This window comes from Liolophura sinensis, chromosome 8, assembly GCF_032854445.1.
Source record: "Liolophura sinensis isolate JHLJ2023 chromosome 8, CUHK_Ljap_v2, whole genome shotgun sequence".
In the NCBI taxonomy this organism is placed as follows: Eukaryota; Metazoa; Mollusca; class Polyplacophora; order Chitonida; family Chitonidae; genus Liolophura; species Liolophura sinensis.
Genome location: NC_088302.1, coordinates 46,061,765 through 46,081,671, shown reverse-complemented (window position 1 = coordinate 46,081,671; position 19,907 = coordinate 46,061,765). Strand labels below are relative to the sequence as shown.

At 38.6% G+C, this 19,907-nt stretch overlaps 1 protein-coding gene and 1 non-coding gene across 2 annotated transcripts; both read right to left on the bottom strand.

Moving 5' to 3' along the window:
* Positions 1-719: 719 nt before the first annotated feature.
* On the bottom strand, positions 720-19,548 carry LOC135473590 (AP-5 complex subunit beta-1-like). Its single transcript, XM_064753449.1, has 26 exons — positions 19,411-19,548; positions 18,729-18,820; positions 18,302-18,428; positions 17,486-17,620; positions 17,193-17,329; positions 14,994-15,048; positions 14,809-14,844; positions 14,135-14,305; positions 13,577-13,651; positions 13,052-13,198; positions 12,443-12,584; positions 11,864-12,017; positions 11,338-11,427; positions 10,755-10,890; positions 9,636-9,771; positions 8,695-8,801; positions 8,148-8,220; positions 7,078-7,144; positions 6,568-6,638; positions 6,229-6,302; positions 5,680-5,758; positions 5,356-5,385; positions 4,452-4,515; positions 3,539-3,715; positions 2,377-2,489; positions 720-1,549 (listed from the first exon to the last, which is right to left on the bottom strand). The coding sequence occupies exons 1-26, from the start codon at positions 19,546-19,548 to the stop codon at positions 1,371-1,373; spliced, it is 2,805 nt and encodes a 934-aa protein (XP_064609519.1). The 3' UTR covers positions 720-1,370.
* Positions 2,845-2,978, bottom strand: LOC135474499 (U8 small nucleolar RNA). Its single transcript, XR_010444975.1, has one exon. It is a non-coding gene; the product is annotated as a U8 small nucleolar RNA (small nucleolar RNA).
* Positions 19,549-19,907: the final 359 nt, after the last annotated feature.

Here is a 19,907-nt window from a genome sequence, read left to right as displayed (position 1 = left end):
GTAGGCAGTGTTTGCGGTTTCCTTGAAGTGACAAATAGGACTCCTGAATGTCATCAAATGCTTCGTGTTAACATTATCGTTTTCTACAACTTAACTGACAAATAGATGAATGTGTGTGTTAAGTCAATCCACCTTGCATGACAAATCTACAAAGAGCATGTTCTTTCTTACAGACTTTGGGATTCGTGTGAGGAGAAATGCTTATACCATAAGTGGGGTTTAATCGTGCCAGGAGGAGCTCTGGATTTTAATTGTGTGAGGAGGAACGCTTATGCCATCAGTGGGTTTTAATCGTGTGAGGAGGAAAGCTCACACCATCAGTGGGTTTTAATCGTGTGAGGAGGAAAGCTCACTGGGTTTAAATCGTGTGAGGCAGAACGCCTATATCATCATTGAGTTTTAATCATGTGAGGAGGAACGCTCATACCATCAGAAAGTTTTATTACAATCGGGAACACGCAATCAGTATCACATTACATCAGTCGAATCGTGGCAGTTTTTTGTCACAACTCCACTGCTTTTGTTTCCGAGAGGAATGGCACGGCTTTATAATGAGCCCATCACACAATATTGCGTTTCCTATCCCATTATTCCATTTGCATATACAGGTACTATGGTTCTTTGGATCCAACGCATTGAATTAACGGTGTATTGAAAGATTGTCCCACCGTCCGTGGAATGTCAACATTGCTTGCACTTCTTTAATTCATTGGCGTTGAGTCCTGTACTGAATACTGTTTAGTGTATACAATGACAGTGAGGTTTGCAGGTGCTCGGTTTCCATCAATGCCGTTTGTTAGGTACCTGACACACCACCTTGACCTTGCCACCGAGAGCCCGTAACAACGTTCAGGACTGCCAGGATCCTGACATTACGAAATCTTTCCTGAGTTGCATTGACAATCATATACTTACTTGTATCACATAAAGACCATGTACATACACATGAGTTACAGATAAATATAACACATTCCAATGGACACTTTTAATTTTATATATCTTTTACATGATTGTTACATATAGTCTTGTCAATAAATGCTTTTTTTCGGTAAAGTGATGAGTGCGTGATCTATTCTTGTCTTCATCCTTCCTTATTTCCATATTCCTTATTTCATCCGTCTTTCTTAACCTCCTGTCCACTAAATCATTATTGTTGTCTTCATTTAACTTACTCAAGCATGACGCTCGGATGAAAACGAATCTCTTTCAGTGATGGACGCCATCTTTGTTAGCGAATCCTTGCATAAATACAAAAAAAGATGAAGTAGAAGAATGGATGATTGGATTTCAAACACTGCATGTCACACATGCCTGTGAAGGAAACTATTGAATCCAGTGATTCAGTGTTATTTGAACATTTCAATTCAACATCAAGAATGATCTCCAGTACCCTCGTCGTGTAAATTGTCTAAAAACGTCTGTAAAACCCCCAAAATTTCCCAGAGATCCGTGGCAGTGTGTATGATCACTCTCCCGTCCACAGGTTCAATCTTCATTAGCAGGTGATGGTGGACAGGTAAGAGGATGGCCACACGATGTACATGGGTATCTAAAAATACAGTAATAAAAGTAATGTTTAGTTTCAGGTTTTGAGAGGATGGCCACACGATGTACATGGGTATCTAAAAATACAGTAATAAAAGTAATGTTTAGTTTCAGGTTTTGAGAGGATGGCCACACGATGTACATGGGTATCTAAAAATACAGTAATAAAAGTAATGTTTAGTTTCAGGTTTTGAAACACATTAAAATTAGAAATATAAGAGACTACAGGATAGAGAGTAAACCTAGAGCAGCGACGACAGTGTAATAACTGGCAAATGATCACACGTAACCGGTGAAGTACGGCCCTGTCAGTTTACCTCTGGGTTTTATTCCAATTGTCCATGTAAATGCTTCAATAGCAGCAATTTACACGCCCCTAGCACCATGGATTAGGCAGAATTAGGCAACAAAAATTGCAGTGATGTTAACTGTATTATTTATTAGACGTCACTGGTCTTGAATCACTCAAAATGGTGTGTTGTCAGGACATTTAACACAAATAAACCAAATTACATATCTATACCAAACAGAAAACGGGGCCTCTGTCGCTGTGAGTTCAAGTCCAGCTCATGCTGTCTTCCTCTCCAGTCATACGTGGGAAGGTGTGCCAGGAAATTGCGGTTCAATATGGGTATCTAAAGGCTCCGTCTGGTTTCCTCCCAGGATAATGCTGTCCGCCGTCTTATATGTGAAATATTCTTCAGGACGACGTAAAATACCAATCAAATAAATAAATCAAGCAGACAACAATTCCCAAAATGAATATTAAATAAATCATTATATTCTTCCTACTAACAGAGACACAAATATATTTATCAAATATGTACTTACCTGAATTAGAATTTATGACGAACGGCTTCAGTTTTCCGCATAAAATTTTCTCCATTTTCTCCATTCCAAACTTGGGTGAGTAAACAGACTGAACTCCCCTTTCACCAGATGTACTGGAAGAGAATATAAACAACACATGAACAACGCAAACAGGGCCTAACTGATGTTACCTGTCATAAAAAACAGACAATACAACAACCATTATGAAAGTTGTGCTTCTGCAATAAATATCCACAACCGGTTTGAGCCATCCAACTAAAGGTTATGTCAAAGTCAACAATTAAAAAAAACCATTTAAAAAGCCGGACAAACTATCGACCCGCAAACAGTGCGAAAAGAAAAAGGTCCGTCTACAAGATGTTTCATGCAAGACAAATAATACACACGCTTTCAAGACACACATCTCAATGAACATTCTCCCAGATCTTGTACCTTCCAACCACATGCCTTTTCGAGTCACAGTAGAGAGTCAGACAAGAGATCCAAAGGGTTGCAATCCTGAGGTCTCTGAGGAATTTAATTCATACGAATCATATCCCAATGTCATCATGTCTTGTCAAGCCCCGAAGGGCTGACAGGTAAGAAATTAATCCTACTGTGACAAACGTCTTAACAGGTGGACAAAACTTAACACATAATGCCATACGTCTCCAACTACTGAGCTTCCCATGACACTGTCAACACTGAAGCACGTTTAAAAAATACAACAGTAGACCCAGGCAAAAAATATTTCAATGGACGCAGCCCATGCCATTTACTTCTACTTCTAACAATTTTTGTTTTATCAATGTATACACCCATGACGAGAACTGGTCATATATTTTGGAATACTGCACTTCCGATGCAATGTTTTAAGGGACCATCGGCAAATATCTAAAATTATTTCCATTTAGAGCAAGAACAATGTGTTCTAAACTTAAACATGCAATTAATTCTTTGTCCATTCACACAAGAACTAACATAGACACGCATCTGTGCAATGAAATATACCTATAATCACAACTACAGTGGTCGATGCCTGGAGTTGAATTAGAGTGGAAACAATACAGGCCATGAAGATTTTGGATTAAAGAGTTACCTCCCCTGACCTTGGTGACTTTAACACATTTGGCCGTGTGAAAGATTAACAATGTTAACAGCAGCAATCAGTAGGACAACTTACTTGTCACTCGTTACTTTGTCCAGTAAAGTATCTGTCCACAGTCTGTTGAAGAACAGTTCTGGGTCAGTGTCAGTACAAAGTGTGATCGGTACAGGAACAAAATAGTCCTCGAATCTAACGTCCACAGGCTCAAGTTGACAGGAGTAGGTGCGACTGTCAGGGGAGGTAAACATCACTCTATAATGCAGAAAATATCAACCTTCATTCTAACAACTTGAATTTCACATAGCAAAGATTACAGTAAGGATGGGTTCAAATACAATCTCGAAATTACAGCTTTTTAAAGGATTTCTGATATAAAATACTTCTCGCGCTGTTCAATTACTTTATGGCATGTTCTAAATTGTAGGAATATACAAAATAAGTTTTTCAGCCTTCGTTTTCAGGTGTAAAAATGAATTGAAAGATGAGGCTCAATCAGTTAGTCTGATAGCTAATGAGCTAGAACAGCCAGAGTTAGTGAGGCGGATGTGTAGACTGTCAAAACAGTTATCAGGCGGAGAACACTTGGGGGGAAGGGGCATCATTATTATTACAATGTATAACAAATATGCCAAAACGGGTTTAACTTTTAAATTTAATACTGTGTCATTAACTTAAATATTGAACCTATAAAATAACTGTTTAGTTCAATGAAACAATAAACCTACAAAAAATGAATACATTTCATGGAATTATCGAACATACTTTTACTGATCTCTCTTATAAATATAACCTTGGTTTTAAATTATTAAATTCAATGAATTAAAAGAATTAACAAAACGGTTTACAGAGAATTTTTGAGTATTTAGCAGCCTACTTTATTTTTCTCATGATTTCATAATAAGGACATGAGACACATTGGTAATACTTTCAGGCATGACAACCGATTTTGAGTAATTGCATGGATTCTGAACAATGAAAAGATGATAACCTTGCTGGATAAGACATTGGTAATGGCAGTTTTGGAATCAAATCAACAGTGAAACTCTTCTCTTCTGAAATAAACCAGATGATCTGCATTAAAGTCTATTCATAATGTGCCATACTCTAAATGTCATGAACCTTGTAGATCACCCCACATGGTCTCAATTCATATACACATGTATACTTCCTTTTTCCTTCTTAACCTTTCTCGAATCAAAAAAGGTGAGAGATACATGTACTAACACAAATTATGTAGTTTAGTTTTGATAGCAAACTGAACACAGGAGGATTATTTGCATGATGAATATAATTACTATGCACCATATCATATTTCACCACTAGTGTTTGACAGTTATTTCAAATTATGCTACAATTTTTATTTAGGCATGTATAATAGCTGCTTTTATAAATGCTGGTGATAGTCTTTAGCTACTGGTGGCCATATCACCTGAAAACCTCAAATTTTTCTGGTTATGAATCAACACATTTCTTTTCTAGTATGATACTGTCTTTGTATGATGCCAAAAAATATGAATATATTTATCTTAATAAGTACATACTGTAATGCCATGACTTTCATACATTAATTATATATATGGGTTTAAATTTTAAAAGTGCTATAACTGGGGTGCCAGCTGAAATGTTTTGAGAGTAATAAAATTTCTTTAAAATGAATGAAATGAAACTTTGATTTTAGTTGAAACTGACTCATAACCCATGCACTGGAAAACATACTCAGGCTAACATTCATGACCAAAATAAAATACAATGTATCTAAAATGTAAATATTTATATCTTAGCACATATGTACTCTACTGCTAAAATTTGATAATCTACATTCTTTCATTGTATCAGTTGGTGGTATGAAGTGTCAATACAGTGCTTTCCCTCACAAAAGTCACTAAACTCACCAGAGGGTAGCAAACAGGAGAGATGGACATCTACAAATAATATACAAGGAATAATCACATATACATGTACTGTTATCAAAATAAGATCTGCAGAATGGAAACTTAAGAATTAGCTGAAACAATTACCAACTTTACAGACTACAGAAACTTTAATAAACATACGCCTTACACAGTTTAGCATACGATTACCAGAACATCATTAAATCATAGCAAAATTCTTGTGTATGGCAAAGAACAATCAAATAAATAAATAAATAACTCATTAAGTCATGTTTACTATGTTTACTATTATTTCATAGTATCTTCATAAGACATACAATGTACCTTTAACAGGTTCACAGTTGGAATTCGTCTCTATTTCAATGGTAACAGCTAAAAGTTGGTCAAAATCACAAATGTCCACCTGTGCAAGACAAAAAAATAATTTTCAGGCTACTGTAAAAACTTCCTTACATAAGGCTGAAAATGTTCATTTCATGATTCTATAGATTTCTGTTTTATATTTATTTATTTATCTGATTGATTGGTGTTTCATGCGGTACTCAAGAATACATATAGTTCGCTTATACGATGGCAACCAGCATAAGGGCAAGAGGAAACCGGGCAGAGCCCAGAGGAAACCCACGACCATCAAGGATATTCATAAAGTCAAGTTCAAGTTTCCATTTTGTTCATGTTTATATTGAACATTTAAAAAGTCAATCAATTAAGAGATTTTAACATCCTAACAGGAAGTTAACAATGCACAACATGTACTGAGTGGATTTCTGTAATAAAATGGCATTATTAAGTTTTGTGGATTCTGTTTGGCTTTATATTTTTATTACAGTTATTGAATAAAGAAAATTAATAATTACTATACATTAGGCTTACCATTCTTAGCTGAAAGTTGAACTCCAGGACGGGTGAATGCATGTCAAGCTGTTCTAGGTATAACCTGACAGGATCTGTGAATAGTAAGGTTGAGATACAGGATTAGGAATTAAGAAGATCCAGTGTCACATGGAAATGACAAGACAATCATATAATCAGAACCACTGGCAAAGAAAATCCTTAGTTTTCATAAACAGCAAAGAATATTATTCTGATTTATGTTTCCAAGCCCCTTTCTGTTCTTAGACAGACAAAAAGAGATACCAATTTCCACACACTACAATTTTAACCTATCAATATCTAAGTCTTTTAAACACCCGACATGTTTACGACACAAACCTGCACGTTGTGTGACAGAATCCTGACTGATGGCCGGCGGCTGTGGTGTCCATTTGTAACGCTGGGTCAGTCTACAGTGAGACAAACATGTATGAGTATTATCATATACATATACACGTTTCGAAATGTTACCCAGAAATCAGTAGTTTGGTAAATCTGTTGTAACTAGCCTACTCATGAAAAAAACTCTCTAACATCAATGACAGTTTACTGTAAATCTTCCACCTTTTCAACCACCGGCCACTTTTTCCAGTGGAATGTATGCATGCAATTATTATGAAAATGATGCCAAAAAGGAAACAAGCTTCATAAAACTGTGCAAATAATTTTCCACACCCCTTAGTTCTCTCAGAATGTTTAAAAATATGGGTTACAGTGGTGGTTAAAAAAGGTGAAGAATTAAGCTAATTAAAAAGGCAGACATTGCATGTTTTTAAAAAAAAAAGCTCTTTCATTCGAACACATAACTTTATAAGGAGTAAATGAAGGAGTTGTTTCAGTAACACACACCTGGTCCATGTTACAGGTGATTTCTCCAGTTCTGTAAGTGTTGTCTGATTGAGGAAGCCCCCCGGTCCTGTAAATATATACACATAGCTTATTACCCAGACTGTTATTTGTAAAGGAACATTTACCCATATTACAGTAGCTCAATATTTCCTTAAGCGATGACTGTCATTGTCTTTGGATAAGGGAAATAGATATATCAGTCATTCTTTTACAAGACTATACAAACAATGAATAAATAGCCTTAACCCACAACCAGGTCACTACATTCTTACTCTGGTGCATTCCGACAAAAAAAAGAGAAGTAACAGAAGATGTTAATGCGCCATTTCCATTTGATTTATTTATTTCATTGGTGTTTTATGCTGTATTTCACTGACAAAACGGCGCCCAGCGCTGTGATGGGAACAAATCAGGCAGAACTTGGTGGACTTATGATCATAAGATCTGGTTTCTACAGTATGATGTATGTTTTTCTGGAGCTGCTTAAATTTGGCGGTTAGCATGCCACCTGTTAACTGATATGTGCTGTCATTAGTAGTACTAGTCTCTACAAAGGTCATGAAGGTGTCACTGTACATAAAATCTTTCTCCAGCCGACACTCAGAGAAATGATGTCAGATACCATAGCTACATGTACAAGATGTGAACCCGTCTTTTACCAACAATGCCTTGCAATACACAATCAGTGACATGATTAAGTTTTAGAGCTATTCAGCTAGGTTGTATGTAACAAGACACACATTCTGAAAATATATTTATATTTAATGTGCATCTAAATATAATCTAAGTGATTGTGAAAAATATGTCAACAATAGGAGATACAATACATGTATATGAATTAGTACCAGTATTTACCCGTATAATAACAGCTGTGAATGTGTAAAAAAAATTTCAGGCACAGGAGCGTACTTGATATATACATGCAAGGACGAAGTTAGAGTCTATAAGTTGTAAAGTACATCCTAACAACTAACTACACAACTAACAACTTTACACACAGCATATAATAAATCAGACCATATCTGATCAGTCGATCAATTAATTTACTTACAAATGAACCACTATTTTACCTGCCACTATACTCTGTAGACTACTGTTGGAGGTGCCGTTCTTTGCTGTTGAATTTGTGAGTACCAGTCCTATCTGAAAGAAATAGAACTAAATGTTTCCCTCATCAACGGCGACCAAGCTGCTCACTTTAAGAATAGCAAGAATATACCTTTCTCACATGCTTACCAGCTGTAACCCCAAAATGTGTCCTATAACAATCCCTGTTTTATACATATACATACATATCTTAGACATTTGACAAATTAAGCAGTGTGTTCACGTAAATATATAAACAAGATTAATTTGCAGGCAACAACACCTCACAGGTTAAATGATTTCTCAAAATCATCCCCTGCCAAACTTGATTTCTGTCTCAAATTTGATTCTGATTTCTCTGCAGTTGGATCACAAATCATCTATACACTAAGATACAAGCATAAGGTACCTGCCAATCAGATTTTACACACTCCTGATTGATGTGCAGGGTTGATGAATCATCAACAGTTACTACAGTCTGCAGGTGTACATATGACAAATCTACCTGGAGAGATAACAAAACCAGCTCACCTTCTCATCTGAAGCCCCAGTCAACAAGGCATAGTAAAACCTCGCCCTGTCCTTTATATCTACATCGTCATATGTTGTCATCATGGAATGGAACAGCCGACCCAACTCTGAAATGATACAGTAATTAAGCAATGTAAACAAACTTTAAATGAATTTAATTTTTTCTCAGAAGAACATTGGTAGATCAAGCACCTCAGAAGCAATTTGAAAGTGGCATCGGCATCAGTCGACTATCCCAGAACAAAAGATGAGGGAACAGAGGCCACCTGTGTCCCTGAAGCTTTCAGATGCTAGATGGCTGGAGGTGCGAGGAAATCCTAGTTTTCTTAAGTAGTTTTATGTGCTTAACAGTTTATATTGCTCAAGTGCGAGCATTGGCCTTCATTTTGTTGGTCGTCATTAAATTTGTTTCGACATTACTTTTGATGTATTTTATTTATTTATTTTTTACAATTTTTTTTTAATGAAAAGTGGCCGTACTGCTTCCAGTCGATGCCACTGTATATGTATAGGGTGTATAAGGCATGTGACACTGCAAAGCTAAGCTAGAACCCATGGGTTTAAAAAGGGGTCTGGTTATCATGTAGTACAATTGCAGGATTATAAGGTATTAGCCGCATGAACGTGGGATTTTACACTGAGGCCCCATCAAGTCATAGAATACGCCTCTTTTATTTATAGTTACATGTATGTTATGGGCTGTATTGATAGAGGTGGTTTAACAGTGCTGCCCCATTAATTCATAATATATGCTTCTATCAATGATATGTATCTTACATTTATGGGTTGTATTGATAAATGGAATTTTACATTAATGCCTCATCAGACCACAGCATATGCCTTTACCAGTTATAGTTATCGTATGGTCTGTATTTACAGAGGTGATTTTGGATCCAGTAATTCCTAGCACACCAAAAAGCCACCATAGCACGCCAACTAACCATTGTAGATGAGGTCAGTGGAGTGATGCTGCAGTATATTCCTGCCCACGGCCAGCACAGCATTCCCATGCACCCAGTTTCCCTGGAGCAACTGTGGTGCCCACTCTAACACACGCTGCAGGAAGTTCAAAGTCATCTACAGCAACAAGGGAAGAATAAAGACTGAAGCACTGGCTGAGATGCGTTACAATTTCATACTACAACATTTCAATCTGAAATCAACACTGTTTTCTTATTTCACAACCAGTTAAAAACAAATCTTGGTTTAAATATTTCGCTATTAGATGAACTAAACACATACTGTATTACACCTACAGTTAAACAATTAATAAGTGGCACAGTTTGCTTGATTTTGACTGATTCGTCCACCTTACAGGAGCCACTTAGGAGTTGATTTTGACTGATTCCTCCCCTTACAGGAGCCACTTAATAGTTGATTTGACTGATTCGTCCACCTTACAGCAGCCACTTAAGAGTTGATTTTGACTGATTCGTCCACCTTACAGCAGCCACTTAAGAGTTGATTTTGACTGATTCATCCACCTTACTGCAGCCACTTAAGAGTTGATTTTGACTGATTCGTCCACCTTACTGCGGCCACTTAAGAGTTGATTTTGACTGATTCATCAACCTTACAGGGGCCACTTAGGAGTTGATTTTGACTGATTCGTCCCCTTACAGGAGCCACTTAATAGTTGATTTTGACTGATTCATCAACCTTACAGGGGCCACTTAAGAGCTGAGTTTGAAGCTTGATAAATTTCTTATCAGAAAAAATTTAAAGTGTTGCCACCAATAGTATCTTTGTAAGGGCTTGATGTGATTCTGAAAGAACATTTTATGTACCAAACTACTAGTATAGGTGACATACAGTATTCTTACTTTTAATGTACACTTGTTATCTTTTATTATATCATATGTATGTATTGACCCCCACATTTACTCGCAAATTTCACCAGAGATAATCTGTTATCTTGTGTTTTAGTTGGTCACACTTTCCCTGTTTGAGAATGATTTAATAAACCACACTAAATTAACCCTGAATCATTGAGCAGGCTTTCATGTACCAGAACCTAAAGATTTCCCTCATGATATTCATGTACAGGTAGATCCACATACCTTGGGGTTGATTTGCTTCTCTGTGGCAGCTTTCTGCAGGACCTGCAGCACATAGTCTAACTGTGAAGTGACATCCTGTGCTGGAGACTGTACCACTTGTCTGTGTAAGGCCTTCAGTATCTCCAAGTGTACACCACTGATGGGTGGGCAGGTGAGTGAGTGAGGTTGCAGGGAGTTGGGGGAGAAAAAGAAGTCTTTTTCTACCATTTACACTGTAGTGTCATATTAAATTATAATACCTGACATGTCAAAAAGATTCACATTTGTAATTAAGGCCTCAAAGAAAAATTATAAGTGTTTCTCTTCAGTAACTTATACATGTACTTCTATATTGGTGAAGTTTTATATACTTAAAAAAATACCAGCGTTTGTTTTAACAACTTGTACTTGTACAAAATGTAGAATTTCAATGTTCACCCCAAAAACTTTCTCAGTATGTCGTTACTGTTTTAAATCTATTGCTTCAGGTTCTCACAAAGTTCAACTTCCCCCAAGGCCTTTCACACTTTCTACCAGAAACATGCTAACCCACTTTATGCATTTGTGACTCACCAATTTGAATCAACCACTACTTAGAGCATACCTGGATTGTGGCAGTTGTGTCAGGGAGTTTAGGAAGTCAATGGCATATGGGACTAGCTGGATGGAGTTAGACACCAGCCCAATAATAAACCTGAAACAATGATGTGAACTTCTATATGACTCTTTAAATGCGTTATAACCATGTTAGAATGTACACATAAACCTTGCAAGAAACTAATCAGAAGTTGTTTTTCACATACAAACTTTGTGATGTTACTCTTATACATGCCTCTTAAACTACTGAACCAACGACAGCCTTATCAGCATCTAACCCAACTGTGATTTGAGTACAAAAAAATAAATAATTTATGACATCAAATATGCCAAAACTGTTATGACACTAACCATAATATATAGCCAAGAAAACAGTCACCTGTACATAGCATGGTGAAGATTTGAACATACGATCTGCCAAAGACAATGCAAAAAGCTGTTTTAAAACAAGAGTTTAGTGTAATTCTCATCATTATGATCAAACACCAATCAATCACTCAATCCAGAGTCACTTGGCTGTGCAGGTAACTCACTGTTTGATGTCCTGAGGTAGACAGCTCTCCAGGTGTTGCCTGTAGAAGGTGAAGAGCACCCTGAAGAGAGCGACTGTGGCCCTCCCGCTGACATTGTGCTGCACAGTTTTGTGTAAGTTCACCAGGCTGCTCATTAAGACAGCTGAGGCCATGTCTGGGAAAAGGGCACACCACCAGGGCTCACCAAATGAGTACATTTCAACATATAGTCAATTATAAGAGGTGTCACTTTGTTTGAAATTTACACATTTACTTTCTCAGCACCTCATGCTCCAAGGCAGAGAAAAAAAAGCAATTTTGTTTTTTGATTTTCATCATTTTCAACAATCAAGATTTTCATTTCAAATGTTATCATATGCAAGCAGGCTCTTTTATGTGGTTTTATGTGTTTTCATGCACTTTTTCGCTTTTACTCTTTTCCACCATTAATTTTATTCATGTCAGGGCAATATTTTTAACTGTTTCATGTCCGTGTATTATTTTTAAGTCTTTTTCATTTAGCATATTATTCACCACTGCTGATTCTGTTATGTCTAGTTTAGTCTTATTTACATCAAAGCAGCTGTTAAGCTACCTTACCTGATTCAGCACCTGGCTTCAGACACAGACTGAGTGACCGTAGTTTGACCACCTGAGTGTCCACTCCATCAAAGACTGAAGGGAACAACTGATCATAGCTCTGATCAGACAGGCGCACAGGTAAATGGTCAGATTCAGAAACCTGGACACAAGAAGATAAAGTATGGTTATGGTTCTATGCCATATTAGCAATCTCTGTGTGTACATGCACATCATGGTGACATTACATAGGGAAATCCAAAACTAATTATGCAGTTATTACAAAGCATTAAATGCATTTGCCTCAAGAGAGAGGATATTAAACTCTTAAACTATTTCGGATTGACTGAATGATTGAGGTTTAACGTTGCTTTGACGATTATGCTGGTCTTATCATGATTATGTCTCCTTTTACCAGGTTGGTCCCTAGGGCAAAATCATTTCACAGTGCTGCCTCACTGGAATGTCATACAGAAGACATCATACTGATGTGGTGATCCACTGCTCATTCACAGTTACATGGTTATACAGCGATACTGGACCACTCTTTGCCTAGCCTCAAGATTGCTTGTATCAAAATGTTAGGTATGACCTGAAGGAATATGATATGTACGGTCTTTTCTATATTACCCCTGTTTTAGAGTCGTAGTGAAATAGCCACTGGTAGATTAGCAGTCTATGGGCAGCTGCATAACCTGGATGGTTAAGTGCAAACATGAAGTGCTGGAGTAAGGCCTTCTCTTCTAGCTCAGATAACAGCACTCCGTTAAATACTCTCTGCAAATATAGATATTTCACAACATTATACATGATAATGCCAACAGTCTTGAACAGACAAATCAATGTGTAACTTTACTGATAACAACACTAACTATTACTGTCTTCAAACAAAATACATGTAATTGTAATTCTTTTTTTATATATATGTTTTTTTTTTTATTAATATTTTCTTATTTTTTAATCATATTTATTTTAAAATTTTAACTTATTTTGTTTGTGACAACCTTTCTTCCTATCCTTGTTGGTGTAAAAAAAATGTACAACATGAGAGAGAAAATCAAGCAACTTGAGACACATTGTATAAGCACTGGCTTTAACAGTGACAACATCTAACCTTCAGCTTAGAAGCCACTCCTTACAGTGAAAATCACTAACCTTCAGAGTAAGAACTAGTTGTAACAGTGAAAGGTCCATGGTGGGAAGATACTGCAGTAGAACTGGCTTAAACACCTGACAAAGTCATCAAGAAGTACATGTACATGGACTTCACATTTGCTACACTGACGAGACAGATTGACTTCTGGTAAGTCTTGTGGTGCTCATCTTACAACGACAACAAAGGTTAACAAACAGAGAAAATATCATTCACGTTATATCCAAGTTTTTAAATGTCATTCCAGTACTTTGATTTGACAAAACAAAATCTCATCAAGTGGGAACCATTCAAAGAAATAGAATAAGGACGATATCTTGTACCAGGTTGATCGATAGACCAATACATTTTACCATACCATCCCACTGGAGTGCCATGCAGCAGACACCTGCCTGCCCACAGTTACATGTGGACACTGGATTCTGCTTGACCTAGCCCAAAGATTGCTGATATTAAAATATTAGATATGATCCAAATGTAGATGAACTGTTCAGTGATGTAAAGTATAAAGAGAAGGACTATATATCTTATATAAATGAAAGGCAAGACAAAACACTCACAATAGGTGACAAGGCTGGAATCTGTGTGACAATCTTTATGAGCTGAGTGACGACGGTGACGAGTCCAGCAGGCGTGAACATGACAGAGTGTTCCATGATGTGGGAGATAATCTGCAGCACCTCTTTAGCCTCAACGCTGGGATTAAAGGTCGGGAGGTCATCAGAATGAGTCTAAAAGAAAACAAAAAGTATTTATACCTTCTGTCTGTTAAAAAAGAAGTAAAAAATAAGTATTTATGACTAGCTGAATCTTTTACAATGGCTGGAAAATCTGAATTCTGCTGGAGGCCTGTGTGGCCTAGTGGGTAGCATGGTAGCCCAGCATAATGACACACAAGCCTCTCACTAATGCAGGTGCTGTGAGTACAAGTTCAGCTCCTCTCTGGTCGTAAGTAGGAAGACCTGCCAGCAACCTACGGATGACCTTGGGTTTTCCCTCCGCTTTTGCTTGGTTTCCACCAACCACAATGCTGGCTCGCATTTTGTAAGTGAAATATTCTCGACATTGGTGTAAAACTCCTATGAAATAAATAAATAAATCTATTTATCGATAAATCAATATAAATTATTTATCAACAAAAAGACTCCAATACACTACAGAACTGTACACTATATAAATCTCAATACATTATAACATGATTTAACTTTAAAAACAATTTACATGTAGTACTTACCACAGTGTAAAAGGGAGTCTGTAAGTCTGGGCAGTCCTGGAAAACATTAGACGCAAATGACTGATTGAATATCTTGTTATATATGTATGGCAGTCAGATAATACCATACACAAATGACATTACCAATCCATAATACACATTATTGGTCAAGACAGAATATTAAAGCTTTCATTGGTTCAACTTACCTTAATTTCCTCTTTTCTGTTACACACCAAATCTGTTAGCTTGTTATCTGTCACACTACAAAAATATAAAAAAAAACTTAGCATCAGGGCACATTACAGCTCACCTGTTCTCTGATGTAACCAGAGCTGCAAGGCACATCACAGCTCACCTCTTCCGTCATGCAGCAAGGGCTGCCAGGGTACATTACAGCTCGCCTATTCCATGAGGTAACCAGGCCTGCCAGGGTACATTACAGCTCACCTGTTCCTTGAGGTGACCAGACGTGTCAGAATACACTACAGCTCACCTGTTCCCTGAAGTAATTAGGTCTGTCAGGGCACATTACAGCTCACCTGTCCCCTAAGGTAAGCAGGTGTGTCAGCATACACTACTGTTCACCTGTTCCCTGAAGTAATTAGGTCTGTCAGGGCACATTACAGCTCTCCTGTTCCCTGAGGTAATTAGGTCTGCCAGTGCACATACAGCTCACCTGTTCCTTGAGGTAACCAGGTGTGTCTGCATACACTACAGTTTACCTGTTCCCTGAAGTAATTAGGTCTGTCAGGGCACATTACAGCTCACCTGTCCCCTAAGGTAAGCAGGTGTGTCAGCATACACTACTGTTCACCTGTTCCCTGAAGTAATTAGGTCTGTCAGGGCACATTACAGCTCTCCTGTTCCCTGAGGTAATTAGGTCTGCCAGTGCACATACAGCTCACCTGTTCCCTGAGGTAACCAGGTGTGTCTGCATACACTACAGTTTACCTGTTCCCTGAAGTAATTAGGTCTGCCAGGGCAGATTACAGCTGACCTGTTCCCTGAGGTAATTAGGTCTGCCAGGGAACATTAGAGCTAACCTGTTCCCCATGGTAACCAGGTGTGTCAGCATACACTACAGCTCACCTGTTCCCTGAAGTAATTAGGTCTGCCAGGGTACATTATAGCTAACCTGTTCCCTAAGGTAACCAGGTGGTGCAGCATACACTACAGCTCACCTGTTCCCTGAGGTAACCAGGTGTGTCACCATACACTACAGTTCACCTGTTCCCTGAAGTAATTAGATCTGTCAGGGCACATTGCAGCACACTTTTCCCTGAGTTAATTAGGTCTGTCAGGGCACATTAAAGCTCACCTGTTCCCTGAAGTAATTAGGTCTGTCAGGGCACATTACAGCTTAACTGTTACCTGAGGCTGCCAGGGCACATAACTACTCACCAGTCACCTGTGGTAACCAGGGCTGCCAGGGCACATAACCAATCACCAGTCACCTGTGATAACCAGGGCTGCCAGGGCACATAACCACTCACCAGTCACCTGTGGTAACCTGGGCTGCCAGGGCACACAACCACTTACCAGTAACCTGTGGTAACCAGGGCTGGCAGGGCACATAACCACTCACCAGTCACCTGTGGTAATCTGGACTGCCAGGACACATAACCACTCACCAGTCACCTGTGGTAACCAGGGCTGCCAGGGCACATAACTACTTATCAGTCACCTGTGGTAACCAGGGCTGCCAAGGCACATAACCACTCACCAGTCACCTGTGGTAACCTAGGCTGCCAGGGCACATAACCACTCACCAGTCACCTGTGGTAACCTTTGCTGCCAGGGCACATAACCACTCACCAGTTACCTGTGGTAAGCACGGCTGCCAGGGCACATAACCACTCACCAGTCACCTGTGGTAACCAGGGTGGCCAGGGCACATAACCACTCACAAGTCACCTATGTAACCAGGGCTGCCAGGGCACGTAACCATTCACCAGTCATCTGTGGTAATCAGGGCTGCCGGGGCACATAACCATTCACCAGTCACCTGTGGTAACCAGGGCTGCCAGGGCACATAACCATTCACCAGTCACCTGTGGCTGCCAGGGCACATAACCATTCACCAGTCACCTGTGGTACCCAGGACTGCCAGGGCACATAACCATTCACCAGTCACCTGTGGTAACCAGGGCTGCCAGGGCACATAACCACTCACCAGTCACCTGTGGTAACCAGGGCTGCCAGGGCACATAACCACTCACCAGTCACCTGTGGTAACCAGGGCGGCCAGGGCACATAACCATTCACCAGTCACCTGTGGTAAGCACGGCTGCCAGGGCACATAACCACTGACAAGTCACCTATGTAATCAGGACTGCCAGGGCACATAACCACTCACCAGTCACCTGTGGTAACAAGGACCCTTGGTCACATAATAGTACACTTACTTGTCACCTGATGTAACCAGGGCAGCCAGGGCATGCTGTAGAACGCAGGTCAACAGGCATACATAGTCTTCATATAGCCAGCTCCTCTCTGCCTTCACAGCACTGTACAGGCACTCTAGTTTGTTCCTCAACAGTGTCTGTGACATACAAGTAGTCATAACAAATATCATCACTCATCTATGGCTGATAGCACTTAACAATGCACACATTTAAAAAATGCTCAATGCAATACCTTTGCATGAATACAGTTTCAATTCTTAGATGATGATAACTTATTTTTTCAGGATACTTACAGGATAGCTAATCTCCAGTTCTAGAAGACAAGAACAGGCATGAGAGCGGAGGAGAAGTTGAGCTGTGTCATTCACCTGGGACACGATTGTTAACAGTGTTTCCAATATACGCTGACAGATATCAACAGCCTTACCCTGTAAGCAGAGGTTTATCAAGGTTCAAATTGAACATTTAACAAAACATTAACAACTCCTGCAATTATTTAACGTGTAGCATGTTTTCACATAAGAGTCATATTCATAACAATATTTTAGTTATATAATACACTAAAAACTGATGTAAATACTGATGAGGATACATTTCACCTTTCAACATCAAACTTATTTTGTTATCAAAGAAACTGCCACAAACATGCCAATCAAAATACTAAGAAAAAATTTAAACTTAGTGACCATACTTAGCACCAGCCTAGCATCTCTCCCAACTTGTGGAAACAGTGCTTGATTTCTTAATTTCATTGCTAAACATGTCAATTTTGTGTCTTAGTACAACCAGCTTTACTTTACATCACTTTACATCAGTTTGATGTGTGGAGGAAATCTGAGAGAACTTGGAGGAAACCACTGTACTTTGCCAGGCACCACACAAATCACCTGACAAGGGCCTACAGCTGGATTCAAAAACAGAGGAGCAGGCTCCTGGTATGGAGCTAGATATCTCAAGAAAGAAATCTCCAAAACTAAACATGCCTGTGCATTAAATGCCTTTATGTCGCAACAATATTTGTATATCTCACCCACTTGGCCATAATATGAAAACATGTGTTTTTTTAATTAACAGATTACAGAAATAATGTATTGAGTAACCCTCCTCACCAGCTGGTCAAACTCAACTAGTATAGTGGTCAGTGTGGTCAACACTTGACACAGAAATGGCCCACTCGTTCCTGTTTTCTGTCCCTGTTGAAATATGTCAAGTAAGGAGGCCAGAACTTGCTCAACACTGCAAAAAATAAAATACAGATTTATCAATATCAAAATAAGAAATGTTAAAGCTTTCAGATGAGAATCCAAATGGATTATACAGACAGATTTATCTCGAACAAAAATGGGCATTAGAGTATTACATTCATAGTTCTTAGAATTTACCGAACAAAAATCACATCTAACACAGTCTTGCACACATCCATATTGTCTTTACGAGCCTTCAGAGTTGAAATTATATAAAGGGAAGAATTTCTTTTCACAAAAAAGAAAGTTTCTGCAATAAATGTAATGAATTTGTGATAAACTGAGTGGCTACTTGTCTTGCTGAATAAGAAGTTGCCCATGCTCCTCCAGGAATGTAAGCAGCTGGACTCTGGTCACTTCCTGTACGCCATCTTCACACACACCCTGGTGACATAATAATACAAATATCTGCAGTTCATATACAGAATTTATATTTTAGTACAATAAACCAGTAACTGCCTTAATTATTTTTACATGGTCATAATACAGCAGGTGCTTTTGCCGTTTACTGCATTCTTATGGTTTGTTTCCTTCAGTAATTTCGCAATAAATTACAATGTAAAGCTGTATACTTAGATGGATCACTACTTCCGGACTCGGAACCCTCCTCATGTTGGGTTAGTAGTACGGCTTGGGTTTCTGTATACGATTATGGCCATTAAGAGAGATGTTAAGATTGTGTCATGTATATCGGGAGTCCCATACATGGGGTTGAAGTTCATCATGTAATTTTAGCGCAATGACAGATGCAAGCTACGCTGCTACAACACTCTGCCGTTATCCAAGAACACGGTGGTGGTCTGCACAGCAGTCGTATTTTCACCATCGAGAAAGAAAAGACATCCATGCATTCAATGACGCCGTACGAAAATGTGAGTGACACTACTCACCAGTCATCAGTTAAAGTCTTAAATTCAGGGAATGTGCGCAAGATCGAGTAACGCTGTCAAACTTTTTCAGCCCCATAATCTTACCTTAAGCAGATCGAAAACAAAGAATTCGTCAGATATTCTTCTTTCAGTGATTCCTAAAGATAAAGCTTGTTTCAACTGATACAACGTTTCACTCCATTCCGCAGCACCTGTCAACTCTGTGGGGCGGTTACCCGCCATGACAGCTTACGCGCCACAACAACAATCGCGTCACTACAACAGTTTGTAATTGTAGCTGCTCTCCAGGAGTTCAAATCCAGCTCACGCTCTTCGAGTGATTTCTTTTTTGCCGGATTTTTTTTTCTTCCTTTTTCCTTTATAACAAATCTGATTGGATGAAATTTTCATCGCAGTCACGATATTTTTTCCACTAAAATATTTTAAATAAGTAAAATAAATGGTCGGTTTAGAATCTTAGACTGATTTATGTGTTTGTTTTTACGTGCAAAATTCTGTAAATCTTCATCCAGATCATACTGGCATCTCCGATCCAACTTTAGAGGACTGTCGGCAATCTGCGTGTGGTCTTGGGTTTCACC

Excerpts from the sequence above, each read along its gene's own strand:
- LOC135473590 (XM_064753449.1), bottom strand. The coding sequence starts at position 19,548 with ATGGCGGGTAACCGCCCCACAGAGTTGACAGGTGCTGCGGAATGGAGT. Across the intron at positions 13,199-13,576 it reads AACTAGTTCTTACTCTGAAG|AGAGTATTTAACGGAGTGCT; the intron begins GTTAGTGATTTT and ends CTATATTTGCAG. Across the intron at positions 6,303-6,567 it reads TTCTGTCACACAACGTGCAG|ATCCTGTCAGGTTATACCTA; the intron begins GTTTGTGTCGTA and ends TACTATTCACAG.